General features: G+C 33.9%; 2 protein-coding genes across 3 annotated transcripts in view; one reads left to right on the forward strand and one right to left on the reverse strand.

Annotated features, from left to right (window-relative positions):
• Nucleotides 1–22,432, forward strand: part of LOC127724487 (general transcription factor IIE subunit 1-like) — a 46,431-nt gene that overhangs the window by 8,459 nt on the left and 15,540 nt on the right. For both annotated transcript variants that reach the window (XM_052231470.1, XM_052231471.1), the window contains exons 3-4: nucleotides 15,104–15,302; nucleotides 19,377–19,560. In XM_052231470.1, coding sequence (XP_052087430.1) covers nucleotides 15,104–15,302; nucleotides 19,377–19,560 — 383 coding nt within the window. The remainder of the gene's footprint in view (nucleotides 1–15,103; nucleotides 15,303–19,376; nucleotides 19,561–22,432) is intronic.
• Nucleotides 12,643–13,875, reverse strand: LOC127724488 (E3 ubiquitin-protein ligase TRIM33-like). Its single transcript, XM_052231472.1, has one exon. It carries the CDS (start codon nucleotides 13,715–13,717, stop codon nucleotides 12,737–12,739), a length of 981 nt encoding a protein of 326 aa, XP_052087432.1. The 5' UTR covers nucleotides 13,718–13,875; the 3' UTR covers nucleotides 12,643–12,736.

The raw sequence follows: 22,432 nt of genomic DNA on the forward strand, positions 1-22,432 counted from the left end.
TCAGAAACTTATGGTTGTCCGATTGCCCAGGGCAAGTTAATGCCGTATTCGGACAAGTAAAAACATCATCTTGGTTGTCTGATCGGGCAAGTGAAAAAAAAACTGTTATATGATTAAAATTTCACAAAATCAATAGTGTCTGTTGTTTTGTCCATAGATTACGCACGGTCGAGTAAAGTGGTCTTAACCCCCTTTAATGTGTATATTTAGTCATTTGTTCGCTCTGAATTCCCCATTTTACCAAAAATAGATCACGTTTAAAAATATTGGCCAATCAGGTGGCCGTGGCTTTGCTTCGTCATCATCATTATCAATCGGGACACCACTCTGGCGTTTCCAACGCATGTGTTATTCCCACCGATCAATGGAAAGTGGAAGTCTATTTTCATTGTTCTAACTTAGAATTTGACATCGGATGTGTATTTCCCTAAGATCATGAAGATGGAAAACATAAAAGCTTGAAAGAGAAAATGAAATTAAACTTTAACAAATTTGTCAGTTGTTGTCACAGTTTATTAAGAAGGGTTTTTTGAAATGGCATTTCTTAGATAAATTATTATGAAATAAGTATCTCTATGTAAATGATCCAATTCCCGTATATTCCTCGATCTTTTCCCTCCCTCCTCGGCTCATATATGCCTCATAGTATCTCAGTGGTCAAGTTTAGTTGCTGCCATCATGGCACAACAATCAACCCTGGCATGTAAAAGTTTGGGCATGTAGATTTCACTTTCAGACAAGTAAAAGTAATAGGGCACTTGCCCAACTGGACAAGTTGGTATAAAAGTTAATGTCGAACCCTGTTAAGGACAATTTTACACAGGTTGTTTTATGTTTTTTAACTTTAAAAATCTTTTCAAATGAATCTAGTATAAATTTTGTATTTCATTTCCTTGTACGTCAAGAAACATAGACACTATGGCTAAAATGAAACATATGGGTAAAAGGCAAAAATAATCATTGATGAAAGATTTAAGCCAAAAAAATAACAGGTGAGCGATTCAGGCTCTTGAGAGCCTCTTGTTTTTTTTGTTAAGAGGCTGGTGACCTCTAGATTTCTTTTGGGTTGTGTTTGTCATTGGGTTGCTGGCTCTTTGTGGAATACCCATCTTTGCTAGCCAAGGATTACAATCCAGTCCCCTTCTCTCCACCCTTGGCAGATTAAGCTAGAATTCCGGATCTACGAGGTAATGCTTTCCATTGGTCGGAGTTGTAAATGGCTGCATCCAATCTAAACGCGCCTTTAAGATGACCATGTGTAAATGTAAATAAACAATTGCCATGTGCTGATTGAGCAACACTTCCTTACCCCCAAAACATTGGACGATATTTAGTGACAATTTTAAAGTTTTTAATCAACTAATTGTATATTTTCGATTCCTGCTCTACGAAATTTGTAAACACTAGACACAACCATTTTTACACCTCCACACTGAAGAGAGTTCAAGTGCTGCCATTGGCCAAGAATGATGTAGTCGGAATGGGCGTGACTTTTATCTACCGGTAGATGGCACAATGTTATCATCACAAATGTTGGCTTAATCTGCCAAGGGTGGAGAAGAGGGGACTGGATCGTTATACATGAAATTTATTAATTGTTAACAGTTGTTATCTACATGTAAATGGTGAATTTGATTCCCTAAAAAAAAAGTTGATTACCTAGATACCTTTACTAAGACTATCCTCAAACATGGCTACACTTTGACCAAAAATATAAAATTTGATATAAGATTCAGCAGATAAATTGAAGACTCTACAAATGTAGTAAGTTGTCAATTGTTGCCAAACTGTTGATTTAAAAAAAAATTAACAATATAAATGCTGCTTTCTAACACATTACCAGATTTCATAATGAAAATGACACATTTGTATATTTGACCCATTACAAAAGAATTAAGGTGTCTGTGTTACTCTGCAGGACTGCACATGATGTACACATATAGGATTTACATATCTTACAGTCATAGTCATGATAGTGTACACTTTGTAGGATTTTTTTCAATATGTAATCGTCAAGGAAACTTTTACAGTTAATATACATGATATATACTATTATAGATAATCATCTTGCATCTTTGAAAAGATGAGATGGGCAATGCATCAATGTGTAAGGTACCAGCTACACAGTAAAACAGAAATGACGAATTTTAAGGTTTGATGAGTATTTCCAGAGTTATAACTTATATCTCTTTGAGCATCAAACATTTTTATCCTGTGTAAACATTATTAATATTTTTGCTCATTTTTCTCTATTCTTTAATTTTAGCACCCTGTCAGGGCTCACACTACTTCAGAATCATAGGGAGAAGTGACTTCTCTTTTTGAAACTGAGAGGGAGAAGTGGTGAGATTTGAAAGAGAAGTACTCGTTCGTAAATATTGAATATTGCCGATGATGAAAGCGACTGAAAGCGAGTATCGTGAACAACAGGGCGACTAGATTTCGCTTTTGACGGTCGGGCAAGGCGAAGTGACGGACAGGAAAGCGACTTTGTTGCCCCAGTCGCCTGCTAGCGTGAGCCCTGCCGTTATTCTATATTCTTTACTTTTTTGGCCTATTTTTCTCTATTCTTTAGTTTTTTGCCCATTTTTCTGCAGTATTGGCCCATTATTTTCTATTCTGTAAACCTCATTCATCTAGACTCTCGTAGATATGCTAATGGGTGAGATGTTCTGCTTTGAATAAAATGAGATATAAGGAAAATTTCAACCAGATGAAACAAGGAAATTAGTACGGAGCTATTCCAGTTGTGACAGCGGCATGTTGATATGTAGGAAAAGTTGCATAGCTACACTATTTTGTTTGACACAGTAGATACATATATCTTTTGAAAAGTGTTGCAAATACCACAGCAGGATTTTATTGTTAGACTTATCACCATGATCACCATCAAAAATCGAAATCTGACTGATATATATAAAAAACCTCATCAAAGATACCAGGCTTATAATTTGTTATGTCAGACACATGTTATGTCAACACTATTTCAAGTATTCAATTACATCCTTTCATCTTTCAAAAAAGAAAATAAAAGTAACTGTTGTCAATACTTTTGATGTTGCCCTTTGACTTGAAAATGTCATCAATTTGATAAAGAGACAAAATTTTAGTCCTCTTCCATATGCCCATTTTGCCTGGTATAGAACCGGTCTACAATTGACAGGGAAATATTTCAAATCAGTAATTGGCAGTATAGACTGTTGAATAGTATTGATCATGTCAAATTGCTTTATAACCATGTTTGACTTTATTTGTTTTGTCACATAATGACACCTTTTAAATGTTACCTCCTTGAGAACATTTGCAAGAATGTTTTTATACTTGGTAGGTTGTTAGTTATCATATTTTTCTGACCATACTTTACCACCATAAAGATTTGACAGTTTGTGTGGGTGTTATATGGACTTTGACCACTGAGGAGGTTCTTTAAGATGGGACTTCACAGTCATATTAATATGTGGCAGGATTTTACTAGTTGAACAAGTGCTCAGTGTACCTTTTATAATCTGGATCACTGGTAGACAATTTCCTTTCAGCCGACAGATGATCAGGCATTTGATCAAATTTTTAGATACAAATTTGTTTGATAGTAAATTTAAATAATAATTTGAATTTAAATAAGAACAATCAAGCTAATTACATGAAGAGTAATTTTGATTGTATATAATGATTACTTCCTGTAGATGGATGCAGGTATAGCACTTTAATTAGCCCTGTGAAAATTAAATGTTCACTTGCACATGTATCTGTTTTTTATTTAAACTAAATATGAACATCCTTCCATGTTCAGTTCATATAACTTTGCCATGTCCTTACTTTCTTGATTTGAATTGCATCCATTCCCTTGAACTGATCGACACCCAATAAAAAGTTGTTTTGAAGTGCAACATAGAGAAAAGCTATATTGTATTCCCAAGTCACTCAAGCTCACGTACACAGAAAGTTGTCCGATTGGACTAAGGATATGTAGTGCATTGGTGCTGATGTCATTTACTATGATGTTGTTTGATGGGGCAGCTTGGATAGCAATTGGGCAAAATTTCTTGTCAAAAGAATTATTTAAGGTTGAGTGTCCTTCGTAATACGCAATTCTATCTGTTCCCAATAGGATGACTAGTCTGAATGCACTATAGGTATCATGAGATAATCCATCAATGACAAATACATTTTGCATGTCATTTGTGCATGCCATGGAAAGAGGATATGTGAAAATTGGTTGTCCGTTTGTATCATATTCAGTTACATGTTCATGTTGTCCCTTTTCATTCATCTTTATCACTACTCTTTTTCCATGTACAGGGTAGTCATTATTGATGGCTCCTACCACAGTTAGAAATCCCTTACTGCAAATGGCTGAAGGGATTAAATATCCTACTCCTACATCTAATTTACAATTTCTTAATCGACCAGTCCTTTCATCAATACCTTTAATTCGATTGTCATTTGTGCATAATAGAATATCATTCCACTGGGAAACAGCCATATCATATACAATGATTTCATAGCTTGAGATTTCTTTTAGCTTGTTTCCTGTTGGTTTGACTTTCAGTAGGATTCCAGATGTTCCAATGTTTGAACATATCCAAATGTGTCCATCAGTGCAGTGTGCAACTCTATAAACAGTGTCAACAGTTGTTAGATATTCTTTTCCTATCTTTAATTTAATCTTTGTACAAGGATTTTCCTCATCATTTGAAGAGCCATTGTTAAATTTCAGTAGTCCAAAATTGCCTTGAATGAACTTTCCTGGAACAAATGTTGGTAAGATTTCTTTGACATCTTTGTCCTGTGCAGTGTATTGAAAACCTTCATTCAAAGAAATTTCCATATCTTTTATATTCTTGAAAAACTTGTTTCCATCTTTAATGTTTATTAGGTCCTCTGCTTTCTTCATTCTTTCTTGTATTTTCATTCTCATTTCATTGGCTCTGTCAATTTCCCTCTCAGTGCCCACTTGTATTAAACCCCATTTTGTATCCAGTCCATCTCTTACTGATTTTGTAAATTTGTCTACTTCATCTTTTACTGCCTTTTCATGAGTTATAATTTTCTCATTTACTTCTTCGTATTGAATTTTATTATCTTCATGGATTTTTTCCAATTTTTCAATTTCATTTGTTAAAATTTCTTCTTGTTTTTTCATTGTAAGAGTATATTTCCTCAAGTTTTCTTTTTTAAAAGAATATCCACTGCTTATTTCTTCAAAAACATGTGATTTATGTGTTTTTATTACACATTGTACGCATACAAGTTTATCACATAACTTACAATACATGCAGCAGGTTTGATTGGAATGGTCAGTACATTTTATATCACCAAAATGTATCTCTTCTTCAAAACTGCTGACTTGAACTTCCTTATGTCCAACATCTTTGATGTGGACAATTTTGTGTTCATTAGCTAACTTGAACTTTGGATGAATTTTTTCCTTACATTTTTGACACATAAGTAAATCACAATCCAAGCACTTCCACTCTATACCTCTGGCAATCTCACAGATTTGGCATAACATAGGAGCTTGCACTTCTCCATATGCTTCTTTTGAAACGGCCATCACTTATTTGTAGAATAGATTTGTGTATAAAGGCCTTTCTCAAAGTAATATTTGTTTCCCACCATACCCATCTATTCCAAAAGAAATCAATTTGAGAGCTAACCAGGTCAAATTATTTATTAATCTTAAACATGATGGGTAGGAATATTATGTGCTAAAAAACACATTCTTTTCATTAGGATGCAAAAATTTACAAAGTGTTGTATTTACATACTAAAATATTTTGAGATTATCTTCAACTTGTAAATTATGTAATGCAGTACAACTGATAAAAGTTTTAAAGTCCAATAACACAGACTATCAATAGCAGTTAAGAGTGATATTTTAGGCATTGATATTAAATTCAGATAACCAGATTTGTTTATTTTACCCAGTTTCTGTGTTCTACAGTGTACAACAGAGATCTATAATTTATTGATCCACTCAAACTTGTGCAAGGGGTCATTTAGAACTTGCAGTGTGGTGATTGTGTGAACTTTTGCTCCATTAAAAAAATACCTCATTTTGACTTGAGAGGTAGAGAAGAAAAAAGTATTTTTCTTTTGCTTTGGGTTTTGTGAACTGTGTCATGAATTAATACATCACATCCCTTCTTTTCCAGCAGATTTTTTAGTCCATTATTTTTTAAGCTTACAAAAATGTATAGGTTAATCACCATTATTTACATTGTACAGTTGTCAACCTCTTAACATTTTAGAATCAGGAAATACAAACACTTTGGGCAGAATCCTTATCAAAATTTCAAAATGACCTTTTTTTAGCTCACCTGGCCCAAAGGGCCATTTGAGCTTTTCTCATCACTTGGCGTCCGTCGTCCTGCGTCCGTCGTCCGTAAACTTTTACAAAAATCTTCTCCTCTGAAACTGCTGGGCCAAATTTAACCAAACTTGGCCAATATCATCATTAGGGTATCTAGTTTAAAAAATGTGTCCGGTGACCAGGCCAACTAATCAAGATGGCCGCCATGGCTAAAAATAGAACATAGGGATAAAATGTAGATTTTGTCTTATATCTCTGAAACCAAAGCATTGAGAGCAAATCTGACAAAGGGTAAAAATGTTTATTAGCTCAAGATCTATCTGCCCTGAAATTTTCAGATGAATCGGACAACCCGTTGTTAGGTTGCTGCCCCTGAATTAGTAATTTTAAGGAAATTTTGCCTTATTTGGTTATTATCTTGAATATTATTATAGATAGAGATAAACTCTAAACAGCAATAATGTTCAGCAAAGTAAGTTCTACAAATAAGTCAACATGACCAAAATGGTCAGTTGACCCCTTAAGGAGTTATTGCTCTTTTATAGTCAATTTTTAACAATTTTTCGTAAATTTTTGTTATCTTTTACAAAAATCATCTCCTCTGAAACTATTAAGATGAATTTAACTAAAGTTGTAAACAATCATCATTAGGGTATGTAGTTTAAAAATCGTGTTTGATGACCCCGCCCTCAAACCAAGATGGCCGACATGGCTAATAATAGTACATAGGGTAAAATGCAGTTTTTGGCTCATATATCTAAACCCAAAGCATTTCTAGCAAATCTTTCAAAAACAAAATTGTTCATTAGGTCAAGATCTATCTGCCCTTAAATTTTCAGACCATTCAGGCAACCCGTTGTTGGGTTGCTGCCCCTGAATTGGTAATTTTTAGAAATTTTTTCAGCTTTTGGTTATTATCTTGAATATTATTATAGATAGAGATAAACTGTAAAGAGCAATAATGTACAGCAAAGTAAGACCTACAAATAAGTCACATGACCAAAATGGTCAATTGACCCCTTAAGGAGTTATTGCCTTTTATAATAAATTTTTAACAATTTTCATAAATTTTGCAAATTTTTACAAAATAATTTCCACTGAAACTACAGGGCCAAGTTCATTATAGATAGAGATAAAATTGTAAGCATCAAGAATGTTCAGTAAAGTAAGATCTACAAACACATCACCATCACCAAAACACAATTTTGTCATGAATCCACCTGTGTCCTTTGTTTAATATGCACATAGAACAAGGTGAGCGACACAGGCTCTTTAGAGCCTCTAGTTTTAGTTCATAAGACCCTTAATGTATTGTCAGCACTCAGTGTGTCAGTTTGAAATCCATCCAATAACTCCCTTAAAAATCTTCTTCGAAACAACTTGGCAAATTGAGTTAATTTGGTCCTTATTATTCTCTAAATGTTCTGTACCATTAAGTGTGCCTGATGCTTAAGTCAACACTGCAGCATGGATTCTGTTATCAAAGATAAACATGATAAAACAAAGAGTAAAATCAATAAAAACAAATAATTCAAACACCTGCCTTATGTTCAACGTCGTCCGTCGTCATTATCTTTTACAAAAATCTTCTTCTCTGAATCTACTGGGCAAAATTTAACCAAACTTGGTCACAATCTTAATTGGGGTATCTAATTTTAAAAATGTGTCCGATGACCCCGCCTGCCAACCAAGATGGCTGACATGGCTAAAAATAGAACATAGGGGTAAAATGCAAATTTTGTCTATTATTTTGAAAACTGTTATAAATAGAAAAAATCTTACGAACCAAAAATGTTCAGAATTTTGAGCTCTTCCAATTGTCCATATACGTCAAAACTGTTATACAACTTCTTATATGAGTTATTGCCCTTAAATGACAAATTTACCTTTTTTTTTTTCATTTTTGTCGAGCCTGCGACTTTAGTCGCAGAAAGCTCAACATAGGGATAGTGATCCAGCGGCGGCGGCGTTAGCTAACTTTTTAAAAGCTTTATATTTTAGAAGGTGGAAGGCCTGGATGCTTCATACTTTGTATATAGATGCCTCATGTTACGAAGTTTCCGTCAGTCACATGTCCAATGTCCTTGACCTCATTTTCATGGTTCAATGACTACTTGAAAAAAAAGTTAAGATTTTTTGTAACGTTAAATTCTCTCTTATTATAAGTAATAGGATAACTATATTTGGTATGTGCGTACCTTACAAGGTCCTCATGCCCGTCAGACAGTTTTCACTTGACCTCGACCTCATTTCATGGATCAGTGAACAAGGTTAAGTTTTGGTGGTCACGTCCATATCTCAGATACTATAAGCAATAGGTCTAGTATATTCGGTGTATGGAAGGACTGTAAAGTGTACATGTCCAACTGGCAGGTGTCATCTGACCTTGACCTCATTTTCATGGTTCAGTGGTTATAGTTAAATTTTTGTGTTTTGGTCTGTTTTTCTTATACTGTATGCAATAGGTCAACTATATTTGGTATATGGAAATATTTTATGATCTATATGTTGGTCGCACAGGTTTTATTTGACCTTGACCTCATTTTCACGGTTCATAGCTCAGTGTTAAGTTTTTGTGTTATGGTCTGTTTTTCTTAAACTATAAGCAATAGGTCAACTATATGTGTTGTATGGAAGAATTGTTAGCTGTACATGTCTGCCTGGCATGGTTCATCTGACCTTGACCTCATTTTCATGGTTCATTGGTTAATGTTTAGTTTTTTGGTTTATGTTAAGTTTATGTGACAGTTGTAATAAAGCTTTATATTTAGGACTATCAACATAATATCAATGATTAATAAAAAAGGCGAGACATTTCAGCGTGTGCACTCTTGTTGCCTATTGTCTTGAAAACTATGATAGATAGAGAGAAACTTTAAATTGCAAAAATGATCAGCAAGACAAGTTCTACAAATAAGTCTCATGGTCGAAATCGTCAGTCGACTCCTTATAAGAGTTATTGCCCTTTGATGGTGATTTTTACCATTTTTTTGCGTTTTTACTTATATCTTAGATAGATAGAAACTTAAATAAGCAAAAATGATCAGCAAGACAAGATCTACAATTAAGACAATTTGGAGGAAATCGTCCGGCGACTCCTTATTTGGACTTATTGCCCTTTAATGACGATTTTTACCTTTTTTTTGGGGTTTTGCCTTATATGATTAAAATTATAATAGATAAATAGACACTTTAAATCACAAAAATGATTAGATAGGCAATTAAGATCTACTAACAAGTCAAATTTTGTCGATATAGTTAGTAGACTGTCACTCTTTATAGGAGTGATTGCCTTAAATGAGGATTTTTTTTACCCTCTTTTGTGTTTTGTGCAAAAACTAAAGAAGATAGAAAAAGATAAACAGACTAAATGATCAGTTATACAAGATCAACAAAACAGAGATTTTTGTCATGAATTCTATTCTCGTCTATAATGGAGAGTGTCCTTTGTTTAATATGCACATAGACCAAGGTGAGCGACACAGGCTCTTTAGAGCCTCTAGTTTTTTTTACCGATTATCACTTTGTAAACACTACTATGATCCCATAATTCTGAAAGCTTTCCTCTGTAGTAAATTATTATGTTATTTTTTGTAATTCTCCATATATTGCATTTTTATTGGACAATCATGCAGATAATTGTAAAACTCTGGTGGAGGTTTCCTCCCTGAGGGTATCACCAACCCAGTAGTCAGCACTTCTGTGTTGATGTGAACTATCATTGATATGGTCATAATTATTAGTTGGCTGTTTTCAAACTTTGAATTTTTCGAAATACAAAGGATTTTCTACCCCAGGAATACATGGAATAGATGACCTTAGCTGTATTTGGCAAAACCTTTCAGACTTTTGTGTCCTCAATGCTGCTCAACTTCTTACTTTATTTGGCCTTTTTAACTTTTTTTATTCAAGTGTCAATGATAAGTCTTTTGAAGATGAAAAGCGCATATGGCCCACAAAATGTTAAGCCTGGTATCTATAATGAGTTTATTGACCATTCTTTGGCCTATTGATATGAATAAAAGAGCTGTAGGGAAGACAGAAAACCAAATAAGACAATTAAAAAAAGATATATCTAGAGATCAACATCTTCTTCACTATACTAGTCTATACACTATGTCTAGTTCTTGTGATTTTGCAATTTAAGTAGGAGTTTTAAGACTGATCATTTTTCCACCTATTGTAGCATAACAACAACTTTGTGCAGCTTTGCCCACAAACTTTCATGTTTTATAGAGTTATTTTGTATCATGTGTTGTTGACAATTTCACACTACCTTTTTCATTCAACATTTTGATAAAGGTTTAGAACTGTGCCTCACACAAAAATTGCTAACTTCGTCTTTGCTGACACCAGGTTTTTAGTTCCTGATCTTTTGAATTTGGTTGTTTTCATAGTATGCAGTGCCAATGCTCATGACCTTTTCCTTCTTAATTCACCACATCTGTGACAATACTAATAAAGCATGCTGACAGTGGTACATACAAATTACCATGAATCATTGCAACAGAATATATAAACTGTATTTGATTGTATGCAACTGGGTGAAAAACAACAAAAAAAATACAATGGTATTTGATCTGACAAGTAAGCTTGATAGGGGGAAAATGAGAAATCAAACAAGAAGCACATCATTTTAAACTGGCCTGTTCATGGTGTAGGATTTAAGGATGCAGATGTAGGAATCAAGTGATAATGTAGAAAACTAAAAAAAAAAGGAAAAAGTTACTAAAGGGTCAATAAATATCTTAGTGAAAAATAACAGACAAGACCAATAAACTCACCATAGATAGGATTAAAATTTTGTACGCCAGACACACATTCCGAAAAAACAAAACAACAGCCTTTAAAACACTACTTGACTAGTTGAATAGACATGTCATGCTCATAGTGATTTAAAATTGTGTTGTAAGTAGCATTCAATGATGTTACATTTGAGGGAAAGAGGACTAGATTGTGGCTATTGTGGGTTTATCCTAGCTGCAGAACCGTAGCTCTTAGGTCCTTATGATATATTTTGACTATTTGCAGATCTATGGTCCACAAATAGTTAAAAAAATATCACAAGGACCTAAGAGCTACGGTTCCGCAGCTAGTAACTTATCCATGGTTATTTCAGTAATTCTTTGAATGAGGCATTTGAGAAGCTTTTAGGATGCAAATTGGTTTTAAAGTTTAATTATATACTTTATGTACAGTAATATATTTGAGTTGATTCCATGTAGAGTTGGGGCCTCGGTGGCCGAGTGGTCTAAGTAGTTACTACTGTAATCACTAGCCAGTCAACACTGAGGTTGTGAGTTCGAACCCCGCTCGTGCGGTTGCACTCGACTCCAATCTTAATTGACTAGGATTGTCAGTTTTCCTATCGAAGGTCGGTGGTTTTCCCCGGGCGCTCCGGCTTCCTCCACCAATAAAAACTGGCCGCCACGAAATAGCCCAAAAGCGGTGCTTAAAAGTGGCGTTAAAACACCAAAAATCAAATCAAATCAAATCCATGTAGAGTTATTTTAAACTTTACTAATGTTTCGCTTCCAGTCAAATTTTTGCATTAAGTGCAATTCAGAAATATATGCTTTAAACAAAATGTGAACATCCTTCTATGTTCAGTTCACATAACTTTGCCATGTTGGTATTTTCTTGAATTGATTCACATCCATTCTCTTGAACTGAGTCACATCCAATAAAAAGTTGTGTTGAAGTGCAGCATAAACTAAAGCTATTTTGAATGCCCATGTCACTCAAGCTCACATACACAGAAAGTTGACCAGATGGGTTAAGGATGTGAAGTGTATCAGTACTGAAGTCATTTACTATGATGTTGTTTGATGGTGCTACTTGAATATCGGTTGGGCAAAATTTTTCATCAAATGAATTTATACTTGAATGGCCTACATATTTGTCTATCTTCTCAGTTCCTAAGATAAGGATAATTCTAAATGCACTTATAGGTTCACCTGATAAACCATCCACAACAAATATATTGTCCTTATCATTTGAACACTGTAAGAAAAGAGGAAACGAAAAAATTGGTTTACCATTTCCCCAGTATTCATGTAAATGCTCCTGTTTTCCATTTTTATTCAACCTTATAACTACTCGTCTTCCATGTGCTGGGTAATCTGTGTTGACAGCACTGAAAATTATTGTATTTCCTTTCATACAAATAGCTGAAGGCACTAGACATCCTGCAGTCAGACATGCGTTGTATTTAGTATTCCTTAATTGTCCAGTTTTGTTGTCAATGCGCTCAATTTTGTTATTATCTGTGCATAGTAAAATATCATTCAATGGAGTGATAGTCATATCATGAACAAGAAGTTCATACTTGGAGATCTCATGAAGAGTGTTTTCAATCAGCTTTAGTTTTTGCAATGATCCAGTTTTATGATCATCATCTGATGGTGAATATACCCAAATACTTCAATCAATGGAGTGTTTTACTCTCATAATACTGAGGAGATTTGTTGAATATTTTTTTCCAATCTTTAATTCAATCTTCATAGAAGATTTTTTTTCTTCATCCATTTCATTTTTTGATTTTAAATTTCCAAAATTGCAATTTTGACATAGTTTTCCTGATATAAAACTAGGTATACTATCTTTTTCAAGTGGAGAGATTTGGACATCTTCTTTAATATAATTTTTAATTTCTTCAGTCTTCTGAAAAAAATCCGTAACTTCTTTGATATTCATTACATCTTCTGATTTCTTCACCTTTTGTTGAATTTTTATCTTTAACTCATTGACTCGGTCTATTTCTTTATCAATTGCGGTTTGACGTGAACCCCATTTTGTGTCCAGTTCATCTATTAAAGATTTTGTATATTGTTCAACTTCATCCTTTACAGACTTTTCATGAGTTGTGATTTCTTTTTTAACTTGTCCAGATTGAAGTTTATCCTCTTCTTTTATTTTAATCAATTTTTCAATATCATTTGTTAAAGTTTTGTCTTGTTCTTTCAGTGTTATGGCATGTTTCTTTAAATTTTCTTTTCTGATTGAATAACCATTGCTTATTTCTTCAAAAATATGTGATTTATGTGTTTTTGTAACACATTGCATACAGATAAGTTTATCACATACTTTACAGTACAAGCAGCAAGTTTCTTCAGAATGTTCGGTACATTTGATATTACCAAAATATATTTCTTCTTCACAACTTCTAATTTGAACTTCCTTATGTCCGACATCTTTAATGTTGACAATTTTGTGTTCATTGGCTAACTTGAACTTTGGATGGATTTTTTCCTTACATTTTTGACACATAAGTAAATCACAATCCAAGCACTTCCACTCTATACCTCTGGCAATCTCACAGATTTGGCATAACATAGGGGCTTGCCCTCCTCCGTGTTCTTCTCTTGAATCGGCCATTACCAGTAATTTTATTGATCTAGACATGTGTTTCTCAAAGTTTACTTTTACTCACACTCACCCATTCCAAATGAAATTCTACAGACAAGAGATTTTAAAAACAAAATGTTTTGAATAATTTTTATCTTATCATTACAGGTAAAACTATTTTGTTTTCCTATAGCAAAATGCTTGCATGTGAACATTTACTCTTCTTTTTTTTAACAAGACTGGAAATTTTGAAATGGTCCCTACACTTTTTTCGTCAACTACAGGCGATAAAAATCTACAAGTTTAAAATCCACTTGATTATTCACATTAAAATCTATAGTTGTGACTTATGCAGTCATGCAGTTATCTTTATGGTGAAATTATAGGATTTCAAACTAGAAATCTTAAGTTTTAAGTTTCTCTGTTGTTATTACGGTTCTTGTAAATTGATAAAAGTTCAAGATCATTGAAACAGCTACATGATGTGAATATTCAGACAACTATTGTAAATTATATTGTCAAGTTTGACTCTTATTACCGTTCAGTGGCCAGAAAAGAGTATATTCATTGACAAAGCTTTTGCCTATATGCATTCATTACCTGAATAAAATCTTAATCAATCAGGTGCTTATGGCAAAGGAAATTAAACATTTTATGAGAATCAGTTGTTGTTGGTCAGTGGACTGTCCCATTGAATAATACAATAGCTTGAGAGTTCATTCAATGGAAACTTAAAGTAACCAATCATTCATTGATAAATTTTTGCTGTACAAAAAAAATACCTGGATTCCTCATACCATGCATGCAGATGCCTTATGTTATGAAGTTTCCATCTGTCATATGTTCATTGTCCTTGATCTCTTTTTCATGGTTCAAGACTTCTTAACAAACTGTACAGTAGGTTTTTTTCATTTAAAATTTCAACTTATTAGCAATATTATAGGGTAACAATATGTTGTGTATTGAATGAATTTAAAGGTGTATTATTCTGTCTGACCTGGTTCATTTGAACTTGACCACATTTACTTGGATCTTGATAATGTTAATTTTATGTAATAATTGGAGTATATAACCTTTTTTCTTTTAAAATATTTCAACCTTGATTCAATAATGATCATGATCATTAAAGTAGTCGAGACATTTCTGTGTGTGCACTCTTATTTTAGTTATGTTCTCTCATTTACATATACCCACATCTGTTAATTGTATCGATAGATACTTTTTGCTATTTTGTGTCATTATATTGCTGCCTCATTGATATTCTGATATATGAAAACATAATGATTTCAATCTAGATCTAATCTTAATGCTTTAATCTAAGATAAATGTGTAATACCCCTTTTACTGAACTTGAACAAAAAATTAAGTTTGATACCATCAGGACCATTATTAGTTTAGTTTAATTTCATCTGTTTTAGCAAGATTTACACTTTGATTTTTTAGATCTAAACAGAAATCTGCAGCACAAGGAGATAAAACGACCTGGAGTGGAGATGCTACACGTGGTCGTGATTTCGGGATGTCAGAGAGTACTGTTACCATTACAGTGGATGAAGAGAAAAAGAAAGAAGCTGTCAGGGAGAGACCAGTCTGGATGACAGAGAGTACAGTAGATGGGGCATCTAATGATACCAATGAATTTGTAAGAATGATATCAAGATAATGTAAATTCAGAAATTAATGTGTGCATTACAAATGTGAATCACTCATTACTGGCAAAGATGCAAGACCTAATTAAAAAATGTGAATGCATAAAATTTTGTAAAGGTACATCACTACTGAAATTATATAAGTTTTTTATTATTGCACATTTTTTGCAATATTAAAAAAAAAAATCACAATAATTTCTGAATTTACAGTATTATAAATGAATAACCATTATGTTAGTCTTATTTTGAATTATTTTGGTCTCTTAGAGTATGTAGAGCATTTTTCCAACTTCAGCTCCAACACTTGAGGCTTAGTTGGTAAACGAAATTTAAAGAATTGTAGAGGCCCCTTTGTATTAATAAGGAATATGAAACATTCATGCACCCTGTTAACCATAGATAGTCAGTATGCATACCTCCACTAACTCTTCCTTCTATACTCACAGCTAGTGATAAAAACAGAATGAATAGGAAATTACATTTATGATATGTTTCAAATTCTTAAAGTCAAAAATTTCAACAACAAAAATAGGAAAAAGTTATGCAACTAATGAAATATAACTGTTATACTCGATTCTTGATACAGGCACTTTACTTGAGAAAAATATAGGTTGAAACATCTTACAGCATGCCATTGAATGCTTGTTATTTTGATATTGATGAATTGAAACAGTAAAACAAAAAAATATGTTTAATGTTACAAGACTTATAAAGATCTTGTTCTTGTACACTCCTTTAAAAGTAAGTATATGGGTTTTATGGACAAAAAATCAAGTTTCTAGGTAGAAATCATAAATTTTATACTATTAAAGCTGGCTAAATGCCACAAATTAATAATAAGCTGGTCATTTTGTTTGTTCATCACTTCATCTGTCTGTCTAATTTTAATATTGAATCAATCCACCTAATATAATTAACAGTTAAATAAAATAGATGTTTGCTAATCTTTCCACTACTTCTGCATCTGATTTCTGCCTAAATAATTTTTGAAAGTTTAATAAGATGCAAGTACAATCCAAAACAGAGATATTCTCTAACACTCTCAAATGGTTTCAGACAAACCTATGTCACTTTTTTTTTTCATTTTGAAAGTATATTTTGTGGATCCTGTAATATTGTTTCTGCATTTGAAGTTCTTAAAATGAGATCAAAGTAGGAGTCAAATTTGAGGATTCACTTTTTAAGGGGATGATGATGATGATGGAAAGCCGTTGTACACGCAGTGGCTATTATTACATGCATATGACAACATGTTAATGTTATATGAAACATGCTTTGTACGTAAGTCCGACATGCTGATCCAGAGTTTTAACAGTACTCCAGAAGACATGTCATTCTACCTGATCACATTATTCTCCAATCTGATCAGTTTTTGCTCTTACTCTTAAATGCTGCATACTTAGCAGAGAAGCAGCAAATACCCATTATCAAGTCTTTGTGTTTTGATCCTGCCAGGCATCAAACCTATGACCTACCACACTGAAGACAAACACACTACGATGACCACTGCGGGGGAGTGCTAAATGAGGTCTATATTTTCTAAATTTATTAGATATTCCTTATGACCTGTGTTAGAGAAAGACAACACAGTGTGGTCTTGACTCATTTTGTATATTACCACTGCATGATTTTCTCCTGTTCATTTTGTAATCGAAGTTTGAAGATAATTTTTATACGATTGTATTTTGAGGCAATTTTATATACGTATATTGGTATGACGTTGGCGTCGTCGTCGTCCGGCGTCGTCCGAAGACACATTGGTTTTCGCACTCTAACTTTAGTTTAAGTGAATGGATCTCTATGAAATTTTACCATAAGGTTCAATACCACAAAAGGAAGGTTGGGATTGATTTTGGGGGTTATGGTACCAACAGTTAAGGAATTAGGGGCCATAAATAAGCATTTTTGTAACTTCCAGACATAACTTGTGTTTTAGTGTATGGATCTCTCTGACATTGTACCACAAGGTTCCATATCACACAGGAAATGCTGGGATTGATTTTGGGGGTAATTGCCTCAAAATATTAGGAATTAGGGGATAAAAAAGGGGCAAAAAACAAGCATTTTTCTAGTTTCATGACAATAACTTGTGTGTAAGTGTATGGATCTTTCTGAAATTGTACTACAAGGTTCCATATCACAAAGGGAAAACTGGAATTGAGTTTGGGGGTAATTGCCCAAAACGTTTAGGAATAAGGGGCCAAAAAGGGGTCAAAAGTAAGTATTTTTCTAGTTTCCAGACAATAACTTGTGTTCAAGTGTATGGATCTCTCTGAAATTGTACTGCAAGGTACCATACCACAAAGGGAAGGCTGGGATTGAGTTTGGGGGTGATGAATCATAAGGGGGTTCAAAAAATTTGGGGGGGGATTTTTTTTTTTTTTCCTTTTTTTTCTTTTTTTCCTTTTTTTTTTCTTTTAAAATTTTCCATTTTAAGTTGGTTATTTCTGTTTTATATTTAAAAGCAAATAATAATGATATGATAGGAGATACACACCAAACAGGATGTGTAAATTATTATATAATAAGTATTGTGCAATAGCAAGAAATTTTCAATTGCACAGTATTGCACAATAGCAAGAAATCTTCAATTGCACAGTATTGTGCAATAGCAAGAAATATCCAGTAGCACAATATTGCGCAATAGCAAGAAATTGTCAATTGTACAGTATTGCGCAATAGCAAGAAATATTCAATTGCACAGTATTGTGCAAAAGAAGATACTTCGTATAAATTGCTTATTTCTTGACCAATTTCAATGGGGTTTTATTCTTGAATTCTTGGGGTTCTTTAATATGCTGATTCTAACCATGTATTAAGTTTTTGGATTTTGGGCCCCGTATATAAATTGGTCCACATTGAGGTCCAATGGGTCCAAAAATTGAATTATTGGGGTTATTTGATATGCCAAATCTAACCGTATATTTAGATTCTTAATTTTTGGTTCTGTTTTCAAATTGGTCTACATTATGGTCCAAATGGTCCAAAATTAAACTTAGTTTGATTTTAACAAAAATTGAATTCTTAGGGTTCTTTGATATGCTGAATCTAAACATGTATTTAGATTTTTGATTATGGGCCCAGTTTTCAAGTTGGTCCAAATCGGGGTCCAAAATTAAACTTTGTTTGATTTCAACAAAAATTGAATATATGGGGTTCTTTGATATGCTGAATCTAACCATGTATTTAGATTTTTGATTTTTGGGCCCCATTATCAACTTTGTCCACATTGAGGTCAAAAGGGTCCAAAATTAAACTTTGTTTGATTTCATCAAAAATTGAATTCTTGGGGTTCTTTGATATGCTGAATCTAACCATGTATTTAGATTTTGGATATTGGACCATAATAGGTGAATGTCCAATTTAAAATTTTTAAGTTCTTAGACCACATTCATTTTGTGTCAGAAACCTATGCTGTGTCAAATATTTAATCACAATCCAAATTCAGAGCTGTATCAAGCTTGAATGTTGTGTCCATACTTGCCCCAACTGTTCAGGGTTCGACCTCTGCGGTCGTATCAAGCTGCGCCCTGCTGAGCATTTTTTTTATTATGGGCCCAGTTTTCAAGTTGGTCCAAATCGGGGTCCAAAATTAAACTTTGTTTGATTTCAACAAAAATTGAATATATGGGGTTCTTTGATATGCTGAATCTAACCATGTATTTAGATTTTTGATTTTTGGGCCCCGTTATCAACTTTGTCCACATTGAGGTCAAAAGGGTCCAAAATTAAACTTTGTTTGATTTCATCAAAAATTGAATTCTTGGGGTTCTTTGATATGCTGAATCTAACCATGTATTTAGATTTTGGATATTGGACCATAATAGGTGAATGTCCAATTTAAAATTTTTAAGTTCTTAGACCACATTCATTCTGTGTCAGAAACCTATGCTGTGTCAAATATTTAATCACAATCCAAATTCAGAGCTGTATCAAGCTTGAATGATGTGTCCATACTTGCCCCAACTGTTCAGGGTTCGACCTCTGCGGTCGTATCAAGCTGCGCCCTGCGGAGCATTTTATTTAAGATATATTTGTATTTTTAATCTACTAATACGATATTTCAGGGTGTACCAAAATCAGATATTGCAGGACCTTCAAGAGCAGATACATCTCGTAATGTTACCAGTAATGAAATAGAGACATTGTTAATTATTCATGAGAAGAAGAGTGGTGCAGTGCCAGGCATACCTGCCGATGATAGCTCGAGTAGTGACTCAGAGGACGAGAAGAAGCCTACAACATCTGCAGGTAAATCTTCTGAAACCGCAAACCTTGTCTTCTTTATGTCATTAAATCAGTTTCCTTTGAATAAACAGCTTACAATAAATACTATTAGAATATAACAGTCAACTTAAATTGGCTGATACAGAATTGAAATAATATTTCATATTTTAGTATGATAAATCACAGAGGTGCCAGGTACCAACAGAAAATTGTCATGATCTGTTGAGATGTCTGATAAAGCCAAGTACCTCATGAAGAAATTTTTTTTAGGTCTTATTACCCTTTTCAAAGACAGTAAGCCATTCAAAAGTAGCACTTTGATCATGGGTTAACCTATACATATAAGGCACAGCATTCATCAGGATTCAAAACAAGCAGTTGGTCACTGGCCCATGACCACTTAATTTCACAACTGAAACTAAATTCCCATAGTCAAAACATTCAGAAGGGGTAATGATTTAAGACAAGAGGCCAAGTGAGATTTTCTTATCACTTGTTGTCATTCGTCCATGCATAGTTTTTGTCCATTAACTTTTATAAAAATCCTCCTCTGAAACTACTAGACCAAATTTAACCAAACTTGGCCACACTCATCATTGGGGTATCTAGTTTGAAAAATGTGTCTTATGACCCCGCCTGCCTAACAACAGTGGCTGACATGGATAAAAATGGAACATAAGGGTAAAATGGAGTTTTGTCTATTATCTTGAAAACTGCTATGAAAGGAGAAAGTCTGAAATGTTCAGAATATTGAGATCTACCCACTGTCCATTAACATAAAACTGTCAGATAACTTCATATAGAAGTTATTGCCCTAAATGACTTATTTTACCCAGGCCTCTACATTATCATTTTTCTAACTTGTCCCTTTGGACAAGTTGCAAGAAAATCAACTTGTCCGAACTCTTAACTCACTTGTCCGAATTCATAATTGAAATCTTACATATTCAGTCAGAGCTCTGACATAAACAAGTCAGAATAAAATGACTTCTTCAAGTCAGAAAGTGTTTTGAAATTCTGACCTGTACGCGTCAATTTTTGTTTTGCGTAGTTTTCACTCGAGTCCGTCAAACCAGAAGTTATTTTGAATTTGCCGCCGATCTACGACACATACGATCACGTGGTTTTTTGCAAGAGATCACGTGTTTGAGAGTCGTTGTTTTGGAAGTGTCTCGAACGAGAAGTCGTTGAATATTATATTGATTATTTACGATTTTTAGTGAAAATCTAGGTCATTGTGGGCATTTTTAGAAAGGTAATTCATATTACCTCCGTATTTTCATGGGCATTTTTATATTTTTTGCCTATAAAGAAGTTCCTTGCAAATGATTTTTTTGCTGTTTCATGAAGGAGCGCGACCTGTAAATACGGACGCGTGGTCTTTTAGATGACCTGGTGTTTGACAATTCTGACTTGTTCAGGTCAGAAAATGTTGTTATGATAATGAATTGTTATTTTCGGGAGATAACTCGTGTTGTCTTAAACAATATTAACATTATTAACCAGTCAGTGCAATTTAAAAAGTAAAATTATTGCTTTGAGCTGAACATCGTCACGTGATTTTTCTATTTTTAAACTCAATCACGAACTGATTTTTTAACCTTTCTGATTCGTTTCTCCCTATGAGAAAAACGATCATTGTGAATATTGATATGATGATAATGAAACGAAAATGGGAAAAATTTTAATAAAAGAAAAAGGAAGGGAGGGGTTTAACTAAAGAACCAAAGGGTTTTTTTTTTTATTTTTAAAGTTATAACTTGAGAACAATAAGTGATGCACACACCTGGTCTTCATTTATGATCATGGGACATGATAAAACAAATCAAATGAAATGTAGGGCAAGTCTCCAGGGATCACCCCTATCCCTGTCATTTCTCTATTCCTCTTTATAATGTCAAATTGATTTGAATGAAATATACCGGGCTTGTCTCCAGGCATACCCCCACCCCCTGCCATTTGCAAATGTTCTTATATTTTGTAAACGGTAGAGATCCCCACCCCTAAACCATATATATTCTTGTATGGGACAATTTAACAAATCAAATGATATGTTGGGGATGTCCCTGGGGGTCACCCCTACCCCTCCTGTTTGAAAACTTGTAAACGGTCGAGATCCCCACCCCTAAACCATATATTTTCTTGAATAGGACAATAAAACAAATCAAATGAAGTATAGGGGAAGTCCCTTGGGGTCACCCCCACCCCCTCCTGTGTGAAAACTTGTAAACGGTCGGGATCCCCACCCCTTAACCATATATATTCTTGTAAGGGTCAATAAGACAAATCAAATGAAATAAAGGTGGAGTCCCTGAGGGTCACCCCACCCCCTACTGTTTGAAAACTTGTAAACGGTCGAGATCCCCACCCCTACACCATATACATTCTTGCACAGGACAATAAAACAAATCAAATGAAATATAGGGGAAGTCCATTGGGGTCATCCCCATCCCCCTTTTTGAAATGTTCTGGATCACCACCCCTAAAGGTAAACCATATGATATTCCTGTTCGTCATTTCAAGAAGATTTGAATGACATGCAGGGTCAAACCCTAGGCGTCACTTATGCATATCACTTTACTAGACAAAACCAATTTGTACTGGAACTTGCCCAATGTCAGGCAACCATGGGAATGACGAATTATGGGAGCTTAAATTTGTTTGGGAGACTTCGTAACAGCATCCTGTTACAATTATTTCTTGTTTATTTTAATCTGCTGAGAGACCACCTTTACATATTATATTTATCAGTGTTTGTGCAAACAGAATTGTCTATTCAGTATTATTTTCCTCTCACATGCATCACATCTTATTAATTACATGGATATAGGAAGATGTGGTATGAGTGCCAATGAGACAACTCTCCATCCAAGTTACAATTTATAAAAGTAAACCA

The sequence above is a fragment of the Mytilus californianus genome, unplaced genomic scaffold (genome assembly GCF_021869535.1).
Source record: "Mytilus californianus isolate M0D057914Y unplaced genomic scaffold, xbMytCali1.0.p SCAF_14, whole genome shotgun sequence".
Lineage (NCBI taxonomy): Eukaryota > Metazoa > Mollusca > Bivalvia > Mytilida > Mytilidae > Mytilus > Mytilus californianus.

What these genes read in the sequence shown, in the direction of transcription:
- LOC127724488 (XM_052231472.1), bottom strand. Translation starts at nt 13,717, where the DNA reads ATGTCTAGATCAATAAAATTACTGGTAATGGCCGATTCAAGAGAAGAA.